This window comes from Brassica napus, chromosome C8, assembly GCF_020379485.1.
Source record: "Brassica napus cultivar Da-Ae chromosome C8, Da-Ae, whole genome shotgun sequence".
In the NCBI taxonomy this organism is placed as follows: Eukaryota; Viridiplantae; Streptophyta; class Magnoliopsida; order Brassicales; family Brassicaceae; genus Brassica; species Brassica napus.
Window position 1 is genome coordinate 27,867,864 of NC_063451.1, and position 20,807 is coordinate 27,888,670.

At 40.0% G+C, this 20,807-nt stretch overlaps 5 protein-coding genes and 1 pseudogene across 7 annotated transcripts; 2 read left to right on the top strand and 4 right to left on the bottom strand.

The window, feature by feature from the left end:
• Nucleotides 1-14: 14 nt before the first annotated feature.
• Nucleotides 15-1,858, top strand: LOC106362105 (binding partner of ACD11 1). 2 transcript variants are annotated; one of them, XM_013801926.3, is made up of 5 exons: nt 15-293; nt 572-733; nt 836-911; nt 979-1,092; nt 1,198-1,858. In XM_013801926.3, the coding sequence occupies exons 2-5, from the start codon at nt 615-617 to the stop codon at nt 1,621-1,623; spliced, it is 735 nt and encodes a 244-aa protein (XP_013657380.1). In that variant the 5' UTR covers nt 15-293; nt 572-614; the 3' UTR covers nt 1,624-1,858. The 2 variants fall into 2 exon arrangements, with proteins under 2 accessions (XP_013657380.1, XP_013657381.1); XM_013801927.3 differs by having other exon boundaries at nt 16-293; nt 582-733.
• Nucleotides 1,859-1,925: 67 nt separating this feature from the next.
• LOC106360205 lies at nt 1,926-2,986 on the bottom strand (annotated as a pseudogene).
• Nucleotides 2,987-5,441: 2,455 nt separating this feature from the next.
• Nucleotides 5,442-8,262, top strand: LOC125591708 (translation initiation factor IF-2-like). The gene is made up of 2 exons (XM_048766391.1): nt 5,442-6,179; nt 6,396-8,262. The coding sequence occupies exons 1-2, from the start codon at nt 5,442-5,444 to the stop codon at nt 7,185-7,187; spliced, it is 1,530 nt and encodes a 509-aa protein (XP_048622348.1). The 3' UTR covers nt 7,188-8,262.
• Nucleotides 8,263-8,308: 46 nt separating this feature from the next.
• On the bottom strand, nt 8,309-15,166 carry LOC106360207 (protein FAR-RED ELONGATED HYPOCOTYL 3-like). The gene is made up of 2 exons (XM_013799795.3): nt 8,871-15,166; nt 8,309-8,651 (listed from the first exon to the last, which is right to left on the bottom strand). The coding sequence occupies exon 1, from the start codon at nt 12,272-12,274 to the stop codon at nt 11,090-11,092; it is 1,185 nt and encodes a 394-aa protein (XP_013655249.2). The 5' UTR covers nt 12,275-15,166; the 3' UTR covers nt 8,309-8,651; nt 8,871-11,089.
• A 214-nt stretch (nt 15,167-15,380) lies between these two features.
• LOC106362106 (ubiquitin-conjugating enzyme E2 1) lies at nt 15,381-17,151 on the bottom strand. Of its 2 annotated transcripts, none has more exons than XM_013801929.2 (6): nt 16,820-17,151; nt 16,321-16,451; nt 16,212-16,237; nt 16,022-16,111; nt 15,839-15,927; nt 15,381-15,763 (listed from the first exon to the last, which is right to left on the bottom strand). In XM_013801929.2, exons 2-6 carry the CDS (start codon nt 16,443-16,445, stop codon nt 15,635-15,637), a joined length of 459 nt encoding a protein of 152 aa, XP_013657383.1. In that variant the 5' UTR covers nt 16,446-16,451; nt 16,820-17,151; the 3' UTR covers nt 15,381-15,634. The 2 variants fall into 2 exon arrangements, with proteins under 2 accessions (XP_013657383.1, XP_013657382.1); XM_013801928.3 differs by having other exon boundaries at nt 16,321-16,455; nt 16,820-17,115.
• A 1,713-nt stretch (nt 17,152-18,864) lies between these two features.
• On the bottom strand, nt 18,865-20,746 carry LOC106362107 (single-stranded DNA-binding protein WHY1, chloroplastic). Its single transcript, XM_013801930.3, has 7 exons — nt 20,413-20,746; nt 20,078-20,178; nt 19,889-19,981; nt 19,651-19,745; nt 19,499-19,572; nt 19,332-19,420; nt 18,865-19,238 (listed from the first exon to the last, which is right to left on the bottom strand). The coding sequence occupies exons 1-7, from the start codon at nt 20,642-20,644 to the stop codon at nt 19,119-19,121; spliced, it is 804 nt and encodes a 267-aa protein (XP_013657384.1). The 5' UTR covers nt 20,645-20,746; the 3' UTR covers nt 18,865-19,118.
• Between the last annotated feature and the right edge of the window lie 61 nt (nt 20,747-20,807).

Genomic DNA, 20,807 nt, shown 5'->3' on the forward strand with positions numbered 1-20,807 from the left:
GACCGTACTTGAATTAGCCCAATAGTAAAGGCACATTAACTTTGCTCGAATGAGTAACGACGGATCTAGAGTTCACATCGCGTCTGTTTCATACTAGCAACAAGAGCAGCGGACGACGGTTCTCGGCTTGGATCGGCGTCACGGTTTACTTTCCGTTTGGCGATCGGCTTCTCCTCGGTACCTGATCTCTCCGTATATTATCCCCCCTCTGTCTGCTCTCTCTATCCACTCATAAGTCCATCACCGTCGTCTCTCTTTCAAGCTTCTCTGAGTTGCGAGCTGGTCAACAGCAGGTAACTTCGAATCCTTCGCCTTCTTTCGAAGTTCTTCTCCTAGATCTATAGTAAGAATACGTCGAAATCAACGATCTGATGTTCTCGATGCAAATTTCAACGAGTATTCGTGTTCCAGAAAATGAATCGGAAAGATGATATGCGTAGGAGTAGTCTTCACGAGTTTCGATTTCGTCTAGTTTAGGAAGCTTGATCACGATCTGGAGATGATCAGTTCATTGAAGTCTTGTTACGCTGAAACTATAGGGCTTTTATTTTCTGATTGGCGAATTTTGCAGGATTCTGTAGAGATTCTTGATTCTTTGGCTTTACTTGAACACGATGGATCATCAAAATGGATTCGGTGTGGAAGTGACTGGGCTATCTCCAGCTGTTACTGAGAAAGATCTCATCGACTTCTTCTCCTTCTCTGGCGCAGTCGAACATATTGATATTGTCAGGTGAGTGAGTCTTACTTTCCACCAAATTTGATATCACACATTGCTTTTTATCTGCATTGTTTCAGAAGATAAAAACTCTGTTAACGTTGTTCACGAGATAAGGTCGGGTGAGCAAGCGTGCACTGCTTATGTGATGTTCAAGGATTCTTATTCTCAGGAGACTGCCGTGTTACTCAGTGTAAGTGTTGTTTGAATTTGATTCACTATTTTTTATTGGAGTTCTCAGGTTCTTTGATTAACTTCAGGGGGCAACCATATTGGAGCAGCGAGTTTGCATAACTCGTTGGGGACAGCATCACGAGGAGTTTGACTTCTGGAACGCGACTCAGCGGGGTTTTGTAGATGACACAAACTCACATGTATGAATCTCTTCTTACATTTATCTTTCTACAATTAACTATGTTCATGTTGAGAAGTTTATCAAAGATTTTTTTGTTTTTTTGTGTTTGGTTGCTCTCATGTAGCCTCATCCTCAACGAGGCGAGTTCACCGCCGGAGAAGCAGTGACAAAAGCTCAAGAAGTGGTGAAGTCAATGCTAGCCACCGGATTCGTGCTGGGCAAAGACGCATTAGCCAAAGCCAAAGGCTTTGACGAATCCCACGGTGTGTCAGCCGCAGCAGCGGCTAGAGTATCTCAACTAGACCAGAGGATCGGTCTCACTGACAAAATCTTTACCGGAGTTGAAGCTGTCAGATTAACCGACCAGAAGTACCAGCTTTCAGACAAAGCCAGATCAGCCGTCTCTGCCACAGGAAGAACCGCGGCAGCAGCTGCAACTAGCGTTGTCAATAGCAGTTACTTTTCCAGCGGAGCTCTCTGGCTATCGGGAGCGTTAGAGCGGGCGGCTAAGGCTGCATCTGATCTTCGTAGCCGTGGCCCAAGGCAGTGATGTGAATAGACCTACGAACTGATCGGAATCGTATTCGTCTGTGACTGTGAATATATATGATGGCATTAAGAAAGAAGACTCAAGACTGAACAAATAAAGAATCATTATTTTCATACGTGTGTTCACCCCTGATTTGATTTGTATGCATAAAACGCTATTTATCTCCGCTCTTCGTAAGCGATCTACCATTTTAATCAAAAGTTATATAGAGATAACATAAACTTGAGCGCTAAAATCGTTTATCAGTACATGAATGTCAAACTCAAACGATTGACTTTTTGTCCCATAACAATGGATATATACAAAGAAGTGAGTAATTCAGATGGTTTGGTACAAAGATTTGTTTTTAAGGATGTTAGGTTTCATAGAACTATCAAAGCATCCAATAACCAAAGAGTTTTGGAAACACAAAATACATGAATGAAAAAGATAAGTGAGAGCTTGTTGCTTAAAGGTGACGTTTTGAGAATGGGAGAGAGTTACAAAGATTACAACTAACAACTACTAGTCCCAGCTTTGCTCAACGACATCACGCACTCTTCTGTTGTACTCACGCTTGTTTTCGCTGTACATCAGAGCGGCTTCCGAGTTTGCATAAGAATTCGTATTAGGGTCACAGAGCAACGACTGCGAAAACCAAAGAAGAGAGTCATTTAAAGCTGTAAGGGCATATTAAAAGATGCAGGTAGGAGGCATTTAGATATTTGCCTGGATGGAGATAAGTATAGCAACAACATTATATACAGGGGTCCACTGGTTTTGCAGGATGTCCAAGCAAACCCTCCCATCTGCATAAACTGCAAAACAGGTAGAGAAGAATAACGTTAACTTGAGCCAAAAGCTAACAGTCAACCAAAGGGGGAAGAAAAGAGATTTGTTATTCTCTATGACTTACTATTTGGATGGAACATCCGTCGGCTTATTAGGATACTCTTCAGAGAACTGCAGTGAGAGTTTGAAAGTACCTGTCAAGAGACTCAGCCAAGAGCAATAAGAAAACACATTATAACGATTGATCCCAAGACACGTGATCGTAGCAACATAACCTTACCTCCATCCCATGGGCTATCATCAGGCCTGAAAGCCCACAAAACAATAAGGGTAACTATTTATGGAGAGACTGAAAGCAGTAGTATCTATGGTACTTGTTCTGTTACCCGAATATGACAGCGTTCCAGAGCATGATATTACTGTCTTGTGGAGCACCGCTTATACCCGCAGGTGGGTCTTGCCGCAAGCTCTCGAAATCCCTCATCAACCTCTTCCTTGCTGGCGACATCCTCCTCTGTGAACAAACGCGAATTAACCTTAAAAAAAGGCAAAAAAAGCAAAAGAGCAAAAACGCGACTAAGCAAATATTCATTTAGGGTTTTTTATTATGATGTTAATTGGATATCTTTATATATAAAGTAGATTTCTTCTCTGCCACGTGTCCTCTTCCATTTCCTTTGAAAATTTGCTACTTTGTTAACCAAAAAATTATCCATGTAACTTAAATAAAAAATCATATATTTATGATAAATTAATAAATAAAAAAGACAAAAAGACAAACATTTCTATTAGTTTGAATATGATTTAATTTGATAGGTAGTGTTGAACTGAGAATTTTTGTTATTTAATCATTCTGCACTAACCATCATCATATGAAGTTTGATAATCTATTTTTATCACTAAAATTAAAGATAAATAAAGTAATACAAATATATTTTTAATATTTAATTTATTGACAACTAAAATAACATAAAATTTTACTATTTTCTATTATTTTATTTACAAATTATATATTTATTTTGCAATTAAAAATCATAAATTAACCAAACTAATAAGAAAAAACTAAAGCAAAACACATTATTCAAACATAAAATCTCTTGAATCACAGAGAAAAATAAAATGCCATAATAACACTAACACAATAAAGGTCCGGAGTTGAAAAGAGATCAAGAACAAAGACTAACTTACTTCACCTTACTATATAGTGTTTTGGCCAGAACGAATAGAGGTTAGAAAATGATAGGAAGATAAAAATCTGAAATAAAGTAATCTCCAAACACGAAAGAGCACGATCAAGCACCAACGTAAAGAATCAAAAAAGTGGGTTGGAGAAAGAATAATCATCGGAAGGCCAAAACCACCATGAAGCATGAATACATATGCCTAAAGTACCGAAAGCACAACTACCAACTAAGAGGTGAGAAATACCTCACAAACTAAACAAGCACATACAAGGCATCCATGCCAGCGAATAGCCACAACGTTCTTGATAAAAGGGACCAAAGCTCCAAAACTAACGCCGCACGCCTATACCAAGGGAAACAAAAGAAGAAGAAAAACAACCTGAATGAGGGAGAACGGAAGCCAATCACCGAGAAACTAGAGTCCAAGATTGAGACCAGAAATAACATTTCAAGCTCACAAAGCATACACGAAAAAAAGCACATCCAAACTTAGAGTGGCAAACATGGCGAAACTGAGAGACACCAGAGATGCGAGCAGCGATGAAAGCTGCAACGAGATGAGAGAGCATATAGGAAAAGAAAGACAAAACGAAATCGGCAAACCGTGAAGCCGTCTTTGAGTTATGAAAGAGAGCATAGAAGTCTGATCACCAAAAATCAAATCTTGAAACCTAAGACGAGCATAGACTACCGACGGAAAGCCAACGACAAGGAAGACAATATCAAAGATGAATAAAGTCTGACTCAATCCATGGATATGCAGTCTCTAACATCATCTTAAATCTAAGAAAAAAAAAGAAAACCCAATATTGACCGGAACAGCCTACAAAACCGTGAGAAACAACCGCACAAGTAGGAACTCATAAACAAGATCTACAACAAATATTAGATAATCACACAGGGAAAGAATGCGAGGAAGAACAAGCACAGAGATGAGTCTTTTTCGGTGATGGTGAGAAGCACTGTACGCTGGAAAGGTAAACGAAATAAATAGATGGTGACAACTAAATGTCAAAATATAGAGAGAAGAAAAAACATCTTAAAGGAATAATGTTCAAAAATATGAAAAAAATACAATATGCTTTATATCATAGATTCATTGCACCACTAACAAGTACTACTATACACACAACAATACATTAGTGAGAAAACAAACATAAAATATATTAACCTACCACCTACTACTATATAACACAAATAAAAAACCAAATAATGCTCTTAACAGATAAAGACGACCACATGATTATATCATCAATAAAGTCATGATTAACAACAGTAAAATAATATTTCGCGCGAAGCGCGGACACCCCTCTAGTAATCTTATAAAGGAACCCGTATTTATAGCAGCTTAATTTTTTTTTCCTATAGAAATACATACTTTTTCTGAATAAAGTAAACTTTCCTAAACCTAAAAGGAGTCATCTCCTCTGGTGCCCCAAAAAGTAAAAAGACAATCTCACAAAGACACCCATATAAACAGAAAGATAAATATTTTTTTTTTAAATCGAAAAAGGCGGAAATGACAAAAAAACCCTGGCAAAAATGAAGTATTTACAAGTTGTACCAGGGTATAACCCATCCGCAGTGACCCGACCCGGATGTATGGTCAATTCAATTGAACCAAATCGTTTAACCGTTTAACCAATCCCTGGAAACCAAACCAATCCCTCAAAACCAAACCCATCCTTCGAAACCAAACCAAATTTGTCGATTTTATCAAACCCTTTACAATTTCTCTGAATCCTCCAATTAATTCATTCGCGACTCCATTTCTCCCCCTCTTTTCACTCCACTTTAAACGAGAAGAAACCCTAGTTTTGAAAATCAATCGGTGAGTTCAGAGGAGCCAACAACGATTGCGATATGGTGGTCGAAACGAGAGGAGGGGGTAAGAGGAAGGATAATCCAACGAAGGAAGAAGTTCGGAAAGTGAAGTTTGTAAAGACGGCCTCCGATAATATTGAGAAGACGACGACGGAGAATGTTGAATCGACGGGAACGGCAAAGACGACGGAGATTGTTGACTCGAGGGAGAAGACGACGGATGTCTCGACGGAGGTGACGACGGATGTCTCGACGGAGAAGACGACGGATGTCTCGGCGGAGAAGACGAGTGAGGACGCGAGGGAGAGTACGGCAGAGATAACGGAGCGGAGTGATGTGGCTTTAGAAACTGCTCCGGCGACAGTGAACAAAGGTCCTGCTGGCCCATCTCCTCCAGCTCCTCCAGCAACTCCGGCGATTGGGACTGAATCTGAAGAAGAAGAGAATGAGGAAACCCCTTCTTCTGGAGATGAAGAGAATCAGAAAGCCGGTTCTGGAGAGGAAGAGAATGATCATGACGACCGTTCCGATGGTTCTAGCCAGGAGAATGAAGATGTTGAAGAAGAACAAGAAGAAGCAAATGAGAAGGAAGAGACTGAAGGTTCTGAAGAAGGAAATGGAGATGGAGAAGGAAATGGTGACAGAGAAGGAAATGAAGACGAAGAAGGAAAGGATAATGAGAATGAAGGTTCTGAAGAAGAAAATGACCGAGAAGAGTTAGCAAATGGAGATGACAATGAGAATCCACCTGAACCCGGGAATCCACCTGAACCAGAGGTAACAAATGTAACAAATTTTCAATTGAGTGTGTTAATGCTAGTAATACTAGGGGAAGTATAGGAATAACATGTTAGTTTTGGTAGAGGTAAACTGAAATTGTGTAAACGGATATAACTTGGATATAAGTTGGATATAACTAACTTGGATATAACTTTAGTATGACTTGGATATAACTTTGGTATAACGTGGTGAATACTTTGGTATAACTTGCAGGGTTTGAATGGAAATGTGGCAACCGAGGCAATCAAACCAACCAGCATGTTCTTCAAGCCAACCGAGTACAGAAAAAAAATAAAGCTAGGGACAAGGTGTATGATAGCTAGCGCGATTAAGACGCTAAAAAATCTGAAACCCAAGCTGTCTAACGCGGAGATGAGCTGGTTCACGGAGCATCCTCAATTCAGACACATTTTCCACATGAAGATAGAGACTAACCACAGGGTTCAGGGAATGTGGATGTTGTTGTTGCGTACTGCTGGTAGCGAGAAGCTAAGAGAAGTGTGGTTCATTGTGAATGGGGTTCCAATCCGTTACGGGCTGAGGGAACATGGTTTGATATCTGCGCTATTCTGCCAGAACTATCCTCTCGGCTACAAAGAGCTTGGTGGGACGAGGTTCGTTGATCGCCATTTCAAGGAAGGAGAACCGAGAAGGTTAGAGGATGTTAAGAAGAAGCTGGTGAACATGGGACCCCACAAAGACAGACTAAAGATGGCGGTTCTATTCTTCTTAGCTTCGGTTGTTTGTGCGCAAACGAAGGTTGGACACAAGGCTAATGATGTATTGGAGGTGTTCCAGAGAGCAGTGGATGATCTTGAGTACTGCAAGTCCTTTCCGTGGGGGAGATTTTCCTATGATTACATGGTGAAGGAGATCTCTCACACAATGAAGCATTTTGGAGGGGTGGTGAAAGAGAAAACATTATGGCGGCTACCAGGTTTCTGTGTTCCATTAGAGGTATGCAAAATCCCATTAAACCAGTCTGACAACATTGTTGTTTACTAATGCAAAAATGTTGTGTGTAACAGCTTCTTGCATTCGAGGCAATTCCGAAGCTAGGAATAGCGTTCAGAGAGCCTGTGGTTGGAGCTGGTCGCGACTGTCCGAGGATGTGCAAGTCCTACTTTAAACGAAATGGAATGACAGGGGTGTCACTTTCTGTGATAAACAAGGAACTGGGTAACACAACTGTAAGTCTTCCTGTGAACTGTGGTCGAACTATGGTGGGAATAAAGTGAAACTGTGGTAGAAGTAAGGTAGTACTAGAAAGGGAACTAGGGTAGGAATAAAGTGAAACTGTGGTAGAAGTAAGGTAGTACTAGAAAGGGAACTAGGGTAGGAATAAAGTGAAACTGTGGTAGAAGTAAGGTAATACTTATTTTCTTTTTAGACATTAGAAATTGCTAAGTTTTAAAATTATTTATGTGTGTGATAGGTTATTGACAGCATCATCCCCACCAAAACTCCACGAGAAGATAGCCTTTTGGATGAGATTATGGAAGATGAAGACGATGTTGATCAATCTGATATAGCTGTGGACAGTTGGGAGAAGTGTCTGGATGCAGGGCAGAAGGTTTTTTTTAAAGACATGTTCGACGAAGATGTAGTTGGGCGTGAAAAACAGCCAGAACCGATTGAAGATGCAACAGGGGATGGAGTACAAGTAGGTGAGCAGTCGATTCAGCTGGGAGATGTTATGAATATGCTGAAAAAAACAATGAAACTGATGAGGAAAATTGACAAGAAAGTTCACCAGCTGGATGGGAGATTGGCCCCGCTTGAGGAGTTTGTCAAGGAAGCACAAGGCAAAGTAGTAGAGGTTGAAGAAGCAGAATCACAAGGGAAAGACAAAAGAAAAAAAACCCAGAAGTCTGTGGGGAAAGGCAAAAAACAGAAAACCAAGTGAAGTCAAGTGAAGTTGAGTGAAACAAAGTCTATGGATGTTTTATGTTAATCGTTTTTTTTTTTGTTAAAGACAAACGAAGTCTGAATGTTTATCTTGTTTGTGATGTGGATTTACAACTTTAACTATGTTATGACTAGGTTGTTATGTCATATTAGTGTTGTAATGTTGTTATTAGATTTGTCTCGTTTTAGGTGAATGATAATTCTATGACATATTACCATTTGAAATGAAATCCACTAAGCCAACATAATAAGTCTAACATTAGATAAGATTCAAAGACTTAACAGAACAAACCTAGTAGTACTTATACAAGTCTTAACAGAACAAAAAAAAGACTTGTAACCGAAACTGGAAATAGATAGGGAATACAAAGCAAAGTTCTTATTTTTAGCACATCCATAGTAAGAACTTGAGATTTGAGAATCTCATGGACGAGAGGTAGAGGTAATAATCCTCTTAAGCTTAGCAATCTCTTCAGCCATATCATTCACCTCCATCCTTAGGCGCCTCACTTCATCCTCAACACCAAAACCCCATGGCTGACGAAAGTGCATCCCATCGTCCTACACAGTTTCACGCATAGTATAACTCAGTTTTACCCAGAGTATGACTAGGTTTCACTCAGTAGGATTAACACAGTTTTACCCAGAGTATAACTAGGTTTCACTCAGTAGGATTAACACAGTTTTACCCAGAGTATAACTAAGTTTCACTAAGTTTATTTTTTTTTTTTACCCAGAGTATAACTAAGTTTAACATAGTTCTACAAAAAAGGAAATTACCTCATAATTCTTGCAGGTGAAGTACCTACTCCCAGGCAAGGTATCGAAATCGTGGCGATACTTAGGATTTGGAGAAACATCTGTCTTGATTTCACCACCACATGGGCAACGGGTAGGAATTCCATACTGGGCATCGCAAATGTAGCCTAACATGTCGTAGTGTTTCTTGTGTTTCTTCATGTCCTTCATCTCTTGGTACGGGTGAGTCATCGTCAGTAGAGGGAATTTTGAAATAGATAAGATGAGGGAGGGAGGGAGGTAGATATCAACGAGATGAGAAGAGAGTAAAGAGAGAGAGAGAGGAGAGGAATTGTCTCAGAGGAGAGAGAGAGAGAGAGAGAGAGAGAGAGAGAGAGAGAGAGAGAGAGAGAGAGAGAGAGAGAGAGAGAGAGAGTCTACTTTTTGACCGAAATAATTGAAATAATTGACTAAAGTGAGACAGAGCACAATAGACGAGACAAGAGAGGGGAGTCTACTTTTTGACCAAAATAATTGAAATTTTTGGAATATTATCGATTAGGCGTGAAATTTTTTTTAGTTCCCCCCCCCCACCCCCAAAATATTTGCTCATAGTTATACTGAAGTTTCAGGTGTTACCAAATTTCTTCATAGTTCTATTTTTTGTGATTTCAACATTTTTTAGTTTTACGTATAATTTAAATTGGTGAAGAAGGTTTTACTTGTTATTTTCCCTCATTACCATTCAAGTTTAATTGATAAGTGCAAGAATATTTTCGAAAGCACGAGAATTGTAGAATAGTCCTTTGTAAGCTGCTCTTATTAAGAAAATGAACTTGGAAAGACTATACAATGCATAATAGAAAATGTGATGACGATGAATTAGTTTAGTTTATTTCACTAATATAATTTCAGGAGGAGTTTCTATTGATGAATTAGGGGAGTAGTACTTCTAGTCAAGTGAATGTGTTTGTGCATTAACAATTTTATGTTGGATTAGAGGGGATGATGTCAAGTAAATATCTGTTATTTACGATCATAGTAACACCTTGTTTTACTAGTTTTCCGTGGTTTTCCACAGTTGCAACATAAGTTCGACAGTGCACAGACTTAGAAAATACATAGGTTCCAATACAGGGAAACATAAGTAAGTAAACTTAGAATAAAACTTTCTCACACCATCAAACATAGAGATTTTGAAAGTCACATAAGTTGAGGGTTCGACAGTGCACAGACTTAGAAAATACATAGGTTCCATACAGAGAAACATAAGTAAGTAAACTTAGAATAAAACTTTCTCACACCATTAAACATAGAGATTTTGAAAGTCTCTAACAATTTCCTCTTCTTGTTGGATCCTCTCCAAATTAATTGTGAGTTCTGCAATGGTTTGGTTTAACTGCTCGATCACCCTACTCTTCTCTTCAATCAAAGCCATTTTTTGCCATTCTGTACCATCCTCTACATCAAACCATTTGAAGTAGTTGCATCCATTTTTCTCCTGCCAAAAATTCCATTGTAAACAATTGCTTTATTTTTCAATCTTGGATCACAATTTCTATCATCAGCTAGGATACCTTATAACGCAGACAGCCATAAAATCGTCGCCCCGGGTTCTTGTCTGTCCAAGCTTGTCTTATTTCGGCATCTAAGCGACAGAAACACAATTTTCTTGCAGAATTTTCCCTTCTCCTTGACGAACCCGAACCATCTCCTTGCATCTTCGATATTTTGTCCTCAGAAAGTAAGCAGAAGAGTCTCGAGAGAGAGAAGTGAGAGAGAGAGAAGATGGAGAATTTATATCATTTATTGGATATATAAAGGACCAAATTCGGGTATATTCAGGAACAATTATACTTAGTTATACCAACGTTATCAGTAGTTGTCCAAACTCGATTAAAATTAACAACAACAACATTCCAAGTTCAACATACCAAAAGCAACATAGCAAAAGCAACATTCCAAGATTTAGTTTGTTTCACTTGGAGGATTAGAACGCATTCCAAACAACAGCCAATTAAAACCAAATTTGTCCTCGCTCGCCTTACGTTTTGTGTCCTTTTACGCCGTTCTCCAACTGATGGATTCCTATTAACCTTTTTCCTTCCCTTCCTTGTCAGCTTTTTCGGAGGTATGATCTGGAGCTCTTTGATGTGATCTGGTACAATCCATTCAGACTTGTCCGGCACAGAATAAATGGTCCTGTAATAAGCCATTGCCCAAAGTTCTGTCCAGTAATACTTTGAGCACAACTGATGATACTATATGTTGACCTCACGTCGACGACCATTAGCAGCAGGAACCTCAAGGAAATATAAGTAAGCAGCAAGTCCGTGAAGACAAGGATACTTTTCATAATCAAATACCTTGCAGCTACATGACTTCGCTATCAAATTCACCAAATAAACCTTCCCATTGTCAGTGTCGGTAACCTCGTACTCAAGATTATAACTATTCAGCTCACGCACTGGCGTTTTCTCAGCTTTGGCCCATAAGTTGTGCAAATGGATCTCAACCAGAGGAACCAGTTTGGTATCAAGTGATCCAGACACGACGTCCTTCTGATGTTCATTAAACCAGTCAGATATTTTTTTGATGATTGTATCCAACAATGGTATCAAGGCATACCTCCTTGCGTCCCTAAACGCGCTATTCATCGACTCCACACTGTTGCTAGTGTCCAAGTTGTATCTACAACCTGGAAAGTAGACCCTAGCCCATGTTGCTCTGTTAGTGTTCTCCTCCAAATACTTGCAGGCTGAAGGATATCTCACCTTAAAAGATGCATAAGCAGCCTCGAACTCAGGCACTGTGTAATACCTAGCCAACTCCATAAATCTCCATGGCACTACGGCTTTGATGGTGTTACAAGCATGGTTTCTCACATTCTGAGCTAGATGCCATATACAATGGCCATGGTGAGATTGTGGATACACATTAGCTACAGCAGTGATGAGGCTCTGATTTCTATCGCTCATAAAAACTATTTCAGAAGAGTCCGGTATAACAGTTTTGAGCATCTCGAAAAACCAAGTCCAACTAGCATTATTCTCACCGTCAAGTACCGCAAACGCAAGGGGATAATGGTGACGATTAGGATCTTGAGCTTTAGCAAATACTAGTACCCCACCATATCCGTTCTTCAAAAATGTAGCATCCACAAGAATCACTTTCCTCATGGCCTTAAACCCTTCAATGCAAGCTCCTAAAGCTATGAAAAGGTACTTGAACTTACCTGCCTCATCCAACTTCACCTCTGTTGTTGTTCCGGAATTAACCTGCTCTAACATGTACAAGTAGCTAGGCAACATCTTGTAGCTGTCTTCTGAATTACCACGCAACTCACGCATAGCTAGATTTTTCCCTCTCAAGGCGGTGGAGTAAGATACCGATACACCCAGTCTTAACTTAATTAAGTCTATGATATCTCTCGGAACAGGAGTCATCAGTTTTCCAGGATATTCCTCATTCAAAAAAGTTGCAACTAATTCTGCAGATCATTTCCTCTTGCTGTTGCAGCTATTACTTTGATTAGTCCGAGAGCATGTATGCACACCCCAGTACCTCCTAATAGAAAAAATTTCCGTCTCTCGAATCCTCGCAGCTCGCAATCCCCATTTACAGTTTGCTTCACAACATTTTACCACCAACCGTTTTCGATCAGATTTTTTAATAACATAACGAAAGCTGCAACCAAATGCAGCTCTATCCACCACCTCTTGAAGTGATCTCTTGTTTGGAAATTCCTGCAGAAGGTACAGACCCATAGTATCTCCCCATTCCTCTATAGCTTGACTACATTTTACTAAAGGTAGCTGCTCAACATACATATTACCACTGCCATCCATATTAGCTGTGGTGTCCTTCTCAGCAGCAGTTTCTCTCTCAGCTGCAGTTTCCGTCTCAGCTGCAGTTTCCGTCTCAGCTGCGGTTTCCGTCTCAGCTGCGGTTTCTGTCGCAGCGTCTGTATCCATAAAATCATCATGTCTTCTTTCGTCATCATTCTCTACCTCTATCTGCTTCTTCTGTTGATCTGCCTCCCCGTTTTCTACGTACAGAATCAGGGCTTTAGGTCCGACTTCATCATCATTTCCCTGCAACGCTTGGTAATTCATACCAACAGAACTTTTGCACACTCTTGACACCACCTCTAACTGATCCGATACACTCGTCTCCTCCACTAACAAAAGACTTCTACGGTTGTCTTTATCAATTGTTATTAGGTAAACAAACAAATCCTCATTATCACAAATAGTTAGCTCTGCCTCACATCCAACCACCATCGGCATGTACCTCAGCACCAGTTTTACATTCCTTTCATTCAACGACAGCTTTTTATACAACCTTTCTTCAGCCATTGCCAAAGTTATATCATCCACTGTTGTCTTCATGGTTACACTATAGACTCGATCTTTGAATTTGAAATGTATGCTCACGTGTTTCGTCATTGTATCCTGCAAAAACAACAAATTCAAGTGACGGTTATACTAGTGTTATCTAATTATCTACAGTTATACGTATTATCTTCAATTATCAGTTCTTCTAGTTTTACCAAGTTATCCTTCAACTACATATCAAATTGAGGTTTCGGGTACTATAAGCTCAAGAACCTCAACTCAACTCAATTCCATAGAGGCAACTCAAATCAATCAACCAACCATATGCTTTAATTAATTCACATTTCCAATTACACACCCTAAAAACAATTTTTATCCAATGCAGCTTGGGGAAGAGAACAACTAACCTGCATTCGCCGGAGAATCCAACGATCGAACTTTCTGGGGAGCTGCAAGATTTCTCGGGAGCTGCGAATTGAATTGAATTGAATTGGACGAGCTGGAATCGATCGAGCTTTTTGGAGAGGACTCACGACGAATGGGGGAATGGATAACCAAACCCGCCATAACCCAAACCAAAATTTGTGCCAGACCAGAACCCCTCTCAACCCGCCGAATCATCCGATTCCCTCAATTTTCGATTTTTCTTTTCTTTTTTATTTCTCCCACGAAAGGGTGATTACGACATTTCGCGACTCATTAATGAATGAGGGGCATAGGCGGTTGATAGAACCCATAGGAGATCTTGCAAGTTACGTTTAGGGACAACCGGGGAGATGACTCACCTAAAAGCATACAGTATCGCGAGGGCTTTTCAGCCCCAGCACCCCATATGTCAACTTTGGTAACGAATTTATTTTCCTCTAAGTTTTTACTTTCAAATCTAACACTAATCTATCAAAAAAAAGTACAAAACCCATATGTTCATCATTGTGAGCAGGGGCGAATCTAGTACTGGGTGCACTATTGCAAGTAAAAGATAAAAAATGCAGTTGGCAAGCATCAAACCTAAGAAAGCGGGGGTCGGATAAATGTCTCACATCGGTAGTTGGAAGGGATCCTAAGTAATATATAAGATAGATGGGTCACTCTACTTATCACCAATTGGTTTTAGGTTGGAAGCTCATCTAGCTTAACGTGGTATCAGAGCCCGATCCATGCAGTCCAATCCGATCCATTATCGATCCAGCCCAAATTCGGCTCATCGATCCTTACCCAAACATTCTGAGATTGACGCTCAAAGAGCCATCATCTCGAGTGGGCGTATTAAGGATAAATGTCTCACATCGTTAGTTGGAAGAGATCTAAGTAATATATAAGATAGATAAGTCACTCCACTTATCACCAATTAGTTTTAGGTTGGAAGTCTCTCTAGCTTAATAGTGCATATGCGCCCTTTTACCATAGTAGCTACCCAAACTTAACTGTTTTTACATGCAAAAGTTTGGATTTTCATATAATTGCGGGTGCACTTGCACCCAGAACCTATAACGTGGCTTCGCCACTGATTGTGAGGTCTGAAAACTTCTACGACGTATATAGTACGATCTTTGCTTTCGACGAGCGAGTGGCTTCTAAACCGGAATAAACCGTTAGGGCGAACTGTACCGTCAACCAATTACTTAAACCAGAATAATAGAGTTTCAATTTTCTCATTCTACAAATTAAAATAATTCCCATTTGGCCGACGATAGAAGGAAAGGAACTATTCGTTTTGTTTAGTAGCAAAAAGAAAATGTTGTGGTACTTTAGGAAGAGAGGCCATGAAATAACCAATTATATACTTAACCGGACAGAATCTAAAACCGAACCAAACCAAATGAGGAGTGATGTCACTTAAGAGAAAGGCTTGCTTGCTTTTCAATCTCTCCACTGGTCTGGAGTCTAGCCAACCAATTCTCACATTCCTCCCTCTTCTCAAAGCATGCGCTTTATTTAAGATCATACAAGCTCGTACTCTCGCAGTTCAAACTTCAAATCAAACTGAAACTTGCTCTAAAATAAAATAAGACAAGACAAGCAACTGATGTTTTGAGATACAAAGATCTTGTTGTTCACTTTGAAAGCAGAGACCAGAACAGTAAACTCTGCTCTAGTGTGTAAATGCTCTCATCAACATTCAAGAGCCTGTTCTGAACACCTTTTCAATACATACCAAGGTCGAAAACCATAAGAAACCAAGTTTTAAACCTTTTTTTTATTGAAAAGAATCAAGAAGAAGAATTATATTTTACTTAGATTGAAGAAGTGGCCAGAACCATCCGGGAGAGACTCAACTTTCAGAAGGTTTGGTACAAAGATGTTTTAAAGGATGCTAGGTTTCACAGAAACATCAAAGCATCCAATCACCATAGAGTTTTGGAAACACAAAAGACATGAATGAAAAAGATAAGTGAAAGCTTGTTGTTGCTTAAAAGGTGACATTTTGAGAGGAGGAGAAGAGTTACAAAGATTACAAATAACAAACTACTAGTCAGCAGTCCAGCTTTGCTCAACAACGTCACGCACTCTTCTGTTGTACTCACGCTTGCTTTCGCTGTACATCCGAGCGGCTTCCGAGTTTGCAGGAGAATTCGGATTAGGGTCACAGAGCAACGACTGCAAACAACAAAGAAGAGAGAGTCATTTCAAGCTTTAAGGGCATATTAAAAGATGGCTGGTAGGAGGCATTACCTGGATGGAGGTAAGTATAGCAGCAACATCATATATAGGGCTCCACTGGTTTTGGAGGATGTCCAAGCATATACTCCCATCTGCATAAACTGCAAAGCAGGTAGAGAAGAATAACGTTAACTTGAGCCAAACGCTAAACACAAACCAAGAAGAAGAGAAGAGATTGTCTGCTCTAAAACTTACTATTTGGATGGAACATCCGTGACACAAACCGAACTGTGGGAGGCTTATTAGGATAATCTTCAGAGAACTGCAGTGAGAGTTTGAAAGTACCTAACAAGAGGACCAAGTAAGAGCATATAAGAAAACTACTATAACGATTGATTCCAATCAATGTGATCCTCAGGCAAAATTTACAGCAACATAAGCTTACCTCCGTCCCATGGGGTGTCATCAGGCCTGCAAGCCCACAAAAGAATAAGGGTAAGTACTACCATTGTTTGAGAAAGTGAAACCAGTATCAATGGTACTTGTTAGAATACCCGAATATGACGGCGTTCCAGAGCATGATATTATTGTCCTGTGGAGCACCGCTGATTCCAGCAGGTGGGTCTTGCTGCAACCTCTTGAAATCCCTCATCAACCTCTTCCTTGCTGGTGTCGACATCCTCCTCTAGCTTATAAAATCAAACCCACATGTAAGTTAAGACCTTTGTCAGCTAGATAGATAGCTTAGAATTAAATATATATATATTCTGTAAATCATGGAACTTGTACTAAACATGTTCACATGAACTGATGTTCAGCAGTTTGGGTATATATGCTAACTAACATGTAACAGATTCGAATCGGTAAAGTTACGACCTTTGTCATCTAGACATCTTAGAAGTAACATAAAAACTAAGACTTGATTTTTTTTTTTTAAAACAGCTCAAGGTCGCATCAATTCACAAGAAGAATGACAAGAACCAGCTCAGATGAAAGTAAAAAATCTAAGGATCGAGCAAAATAAACATCGAGGATCAGAGATGAAAACGATACCGTGGAAAACAGATCTCGTTGTTTGAGTAAAAGGAAGAGGCGGCGAGAAGAGGTCGGACTCAAGCGAGCATCTGCGTGGCGGCGATGACCGACGGGTGATCAGAGAAATTCGAGAATCAGGTTTGGGCTTGTTCTCGGTCTCACCGTGCGATGAGAGAGAAGGAAAAGCTGATTGATTTGGAACTCTACTACGTATATGATGATGATCTCTGCTCCACTGGCATATCTCTCTAAAGTTGTCGGCTTTGCTTTTGCCCTTTCGACGAGCAAGTGGCTGCTTAACCGGATTAAACCGTTAAGGCGGCGAAACTGTACCGTCAACCAATTGCTTAAACCCGAAGAATATTGTTGCCATTTTATAAAATAAAGGGAAAATACCAATTTGACCTGACCGACGTTGGAAAATAATAATAGTAAGTGTATGTATGAATAGTGACCAAGGAACGACGTGGAACAAATGCATTCCCTAACATTCCTTAAAAAAATCAACATTCATAAGGAATAAATTTTTATTTTCTTTCCCTACTATTCTTTTTTTGTAAAGAAATAAAGAACAAATTAACTCCTTGTTAAATATGGGATGAAACAACCATTTCTTTTCATTCCTCCAATTTTGTTCCTCTACGTTCTTTTTCTATTCGTTCCTCTTGTTTCCAGAATGGTCACCAGTCGGACCCTAATACTATTCAATTTGTTTAGGGTGAGAATAGAGATCTCAAACAGGTTTACCCTTCCCGTCACGTCCCGTACCGCGGCGGATTAGTCATCGAACGGGTCATAGCGGGCCTGTCCCGCGCGGACTGAGGTTCTCAGAATGTCGATCCAAACCCGTACCACCAAACATATAGGCTTTCGCGGGCCGTCCCGCGGGATGCTTCCTTATCAAACTGCCTACTACAGCTTCCTTCATGAATGTTTAAGTGTAAGAGAGTTGAACAAAGCTCATTAAGCTTCACTAAAGCCTTATCAAAATCAATGCCATAAAACTCTGTTTATGCTTGCGTTCTTGAGTTAAAAGCATTTTTTTGTTATCATCATAAGATTTTATTAAGTTTGAATCTGATTGAGTTGTTGTCTTTGTAAAAACTTGGCTCAAGTGTTGTATGTCTTCATCAAACCATCTCTCTTTGTAATTCTTTGGATTTCAAAAAAAAAATCGTGAATCATTTTGTCAAATTATACAAATGACATGATATACAACTAACTTTTCTCCTAAACAACATTATTGTAACCAAATTTAATTTAAGAAAAGTATCATTTCACAGTACTGAAAACAAAACCAATCAACTTAAACAAGAAATCTCACATTGTAATAAATCAATTCATAGTTGTGTGTAATAAAAAGAGAAAACCAAATTAAAACACCACCAGAGCTCGAATCGACATCGCTGGAGCTCGAATCGTCATCGCCGTGGAGCTCGAATCGTCATCGCCGTGGAGCTCGAATCGTCATCGCCGTGGAGCTCGAATCGTCATCGCCGGAGCTCGAATCGTCATCGCCGGAGCTCGAATCGTCATCGCCGGATCTCGAATGATCGTCGCCGGAGCTCGAATCATCATCGTCGAAACTCCTTATGTTTTCTGGGGAAAAATGTCACAAGAATCGATTTCTTCTCACTCTCCCTCTCCATTTTTCAGGTAAAATAAGAAATGAAAAAAAATACGGATCGATGTAATCCCGCATGACCCGTTTCGGTCAATCCCGCAAAGACCCAGTCCCGCAAAGACCCGTCCCGCGAGGTCCGCAAATGTACGGACCTAAAAAACCTCGTCCCAATACCGTCCCGCGATAGTCCTTTATGGGCTAGGCCCACGGTCCAAATCCATGACTGCCATCTCTAGGTAAGAAAGACCTTAACCGAAATAACCAATTATACATTTAACCGGACATAAACTAGAGCCAAACCAATCGAGGAGAGTGACGTCACTTAAGAGGAAGGGCTTTCTGTGTCACTGACTCACTAGATAACCAATTCACATTCAACGCTCTTCTCAAAGCCTGAGCATTAGGATCATACAAGGTCGTACTCGCAATTCAAATCAAATTGTGACAATTGTTCTTTAATCAAAACCAGCTAAAATAAGACAAGAGACAACCAACTGATGTTTTGAGATACAATACAACCGCGTAGCACAATCACTTCCACATTTGGTCAAAAAGACTAAAACAAAAAGCACTACTCTTTAGTCTATTCTGCTAGCCACGAACAAAGAACACTGTCTTTCAAGAACACTATCAGCAAAAGGAAATAAAGAAAGGATAATGTCTGATAGATTCGCTTGTGGCCCTTAGATTCATCTATCTATTCCATTCATAGTCTCCTCCATAGTTAGGTGAAGCGTTGCTCGTACGGTTTGCCTCTTCTGGTTTGATGGAGTTTGCAAATGCGTGCCAGCCTATGAGGTAAGGCAAGACGAACTTGCCATTACATTAAAATAAACGAGTTTAGTAAAGACGCTAACATGCAAAAGACAAGTTATTATGTAAGAGAGAGAGATTTCAGAGTCTTACATTGAAAGCAGAGGTCAGAACAGCAAACTCTGCTCTAGTGACTGGTATGTAAATGTTCTCATCAACATTCAAAAGCTTGTTTTGAACACCTGTGTTTATATAAACCATAAGAGACCAAGTTCTAAACTCTTTTGAAACGAATCAAGAAGAAGATTAAATGTACTTACTTAGGTTAAAGAAGTGGCCAGAACCATCGGGGAGAGGCTCAACTTTCAACACTTTCCTCACCTTTCCTTCATCACTAAATACATCAAACAGGCAAGCAAAAATAAGACTACATGCGACCATATAGGACACAGCTAATGTAAATGATGTTTACCTTTTCCCCTTGTTAGGATCATGGAAGAACTCACAAGATTCTCTCGGGCCTAGGCTAACTAGAGTTCCAATTTCTGAAACCGACAATGAGAACACCTGCAACATTGAAACATTGATTCATCATACAAAGAAACAAAAGACTTGCCTTTTTACAACAAAACCAGTGAGATAATCTCAGCACAGTTTTAAAGAATACAGCTAAAGGGATCATCTGAGGTTAAAAAGGATAAAGCCCAAACCTGTTTCTTGCTCCAATCGTATTGCCTTACACCAGCTGCAGGAGCAAACTGAAGCAGTAAGAACCCGTCTTTCGACAACTTGAAAGCTCCAGACTGCAAATAAGTAAACAGAAACAAATCACAATCAGTACTACAACTAGTAGAGAGAGGCTCTTTGATCTTTTGGGATAGAGAGAGAGAGAGACTAACGTCTAAAGACACAAACTCCGGTGCTCTTGGCTCCACCGTTAACGCAGCTTTCCCTTTGTATATCGAATGTCCCACGTAAAACCTAGCAGGCCCTCCTTCACCTATATCAAATCAAAAAACCAATAAAACAAGTAAACATCACACACACACACAAGCTCCATTTCTCAAGACTAAGAGTACCCTTTTGATATCAAGCTTCGAAATTTCGAGATTTAAGCAAAGCTAAAACCCTAAAGTAGTAAACTTTGAGAGTACCCTTTTGGAATCAAGCTTCGAAATTTCGAGATTTAAGCAAAGCTAAAACCCTAAAGTTGTAAACTTTGAGACGAACTCACCGTTCTGTGAAGAAGAAGACGAGTCACCGAACCTCTGCTTCTCGAAGTAATCCGTCTGGCGAGACTTCACCGAGAGGTTTACCGTCCTCACCGGTTTCGAAGCTAGTCCATGTCGTTTCACGGCGAGACCGCCGCCGGCGACGAGTACTGAAGAAGACGAAGAGAGAAAGCGATGGCTAGTGAAGGGACTGTAACTTGCCGCCATCAGAGGAGAAGATAAGAGTTGCGACATCGCTTGTGTCCCTCTGCGAATTAAGACGGAGGCAAAAAAAAAAAAGGCGCTTCCTTTACACTCTCTGAGCGACAGGACTCGAGGAGACGAGACAAAAGATAAGTTATACGTTTTTCGTTTTCGACACCTTCAATTCTTCAAATTATAAAATGGTCCCCAAATA

Coding starts and splice junctions, on each gene's coding strand:
- LOC106362105 (XM_013801926.3), top strand. CDS start 615: ATGGATCATCAAAATGGATTCGGTGTGGAAGTGACTGGGCTATCTCCA. Junction 734..835: donor GAACATATTGATATTGTCAG/GTGAGTGAGTCT, acceptor TCACGAGATAAG/GTCGGGTGAGCAAGCGTGCA. Junction 912..978: donor AGACTGCCGTGTTACTCAGT/GTAAGTGTTGTT, acceptor GATTAACTTCAG/GGGGCAACCATATTGGAGCA.
- LOC125591708 (XM_048766391.1), top strand. CDS start 5,442: ATGGTGGTCGAAACGAGAGGAGGGGGTAAGAGGAAGGATAATCCAACG. Junction 6,180..6,395: donor GGAATCCACCTGAACCAGAG/GTAACAAATGTA, acceptor TATAACTTGCAG/GGTTTGAATGGAAATGTGGC.
- LOC106360207 (XM_013799795.3), bottom strand. CDS start 12,274: ATGACTCCTGTTCCGAGAGATATCATAGACTTAATTAAGTTAAGACTG.
- LOC106362106 (XM_013801929.2), bottom strand. CDS start 16,445: ATGTCGACACCAGCAAGGAAGAGGTTGATGAGGGATTTCAAGAGGTTG. Junction 16,238..16,320: donor TGGAACGCCGTCATATTCGG/GTATTCTAACAA, acceptor GTGGGCTTGCAG/GCCTGATGACACCCCATGGG. Junction 15,764..15,838: donor CTATACTTACCTCCATCCAG/GTAATGCCTCCT, acceptor TGTTGTTTGCAG/TCGTTGCTCTGTGACCCTAA.
- LOC106362107 (XM_013801930.3), bottom strand. CDS start 20,644: ATGTCGCAACTCTTATCTTCTCCTCTGATGGCGGCAAGTTACAGTCCC. Junction 19,746..19,888: donor ACGATTGGAGCAAGAAACAG/GTTTGGGCTTTA, acceptor TCAATGTTGCAG/GTGTTCTCATTGTCGGTTTC. Junction 19,573..19,650: donor GATCCTAACAAGGGGAAAAG/GTAAACATCATT, acceptor TGATGTATTTAG/TGATGAAGGAAAGGTGAGGA.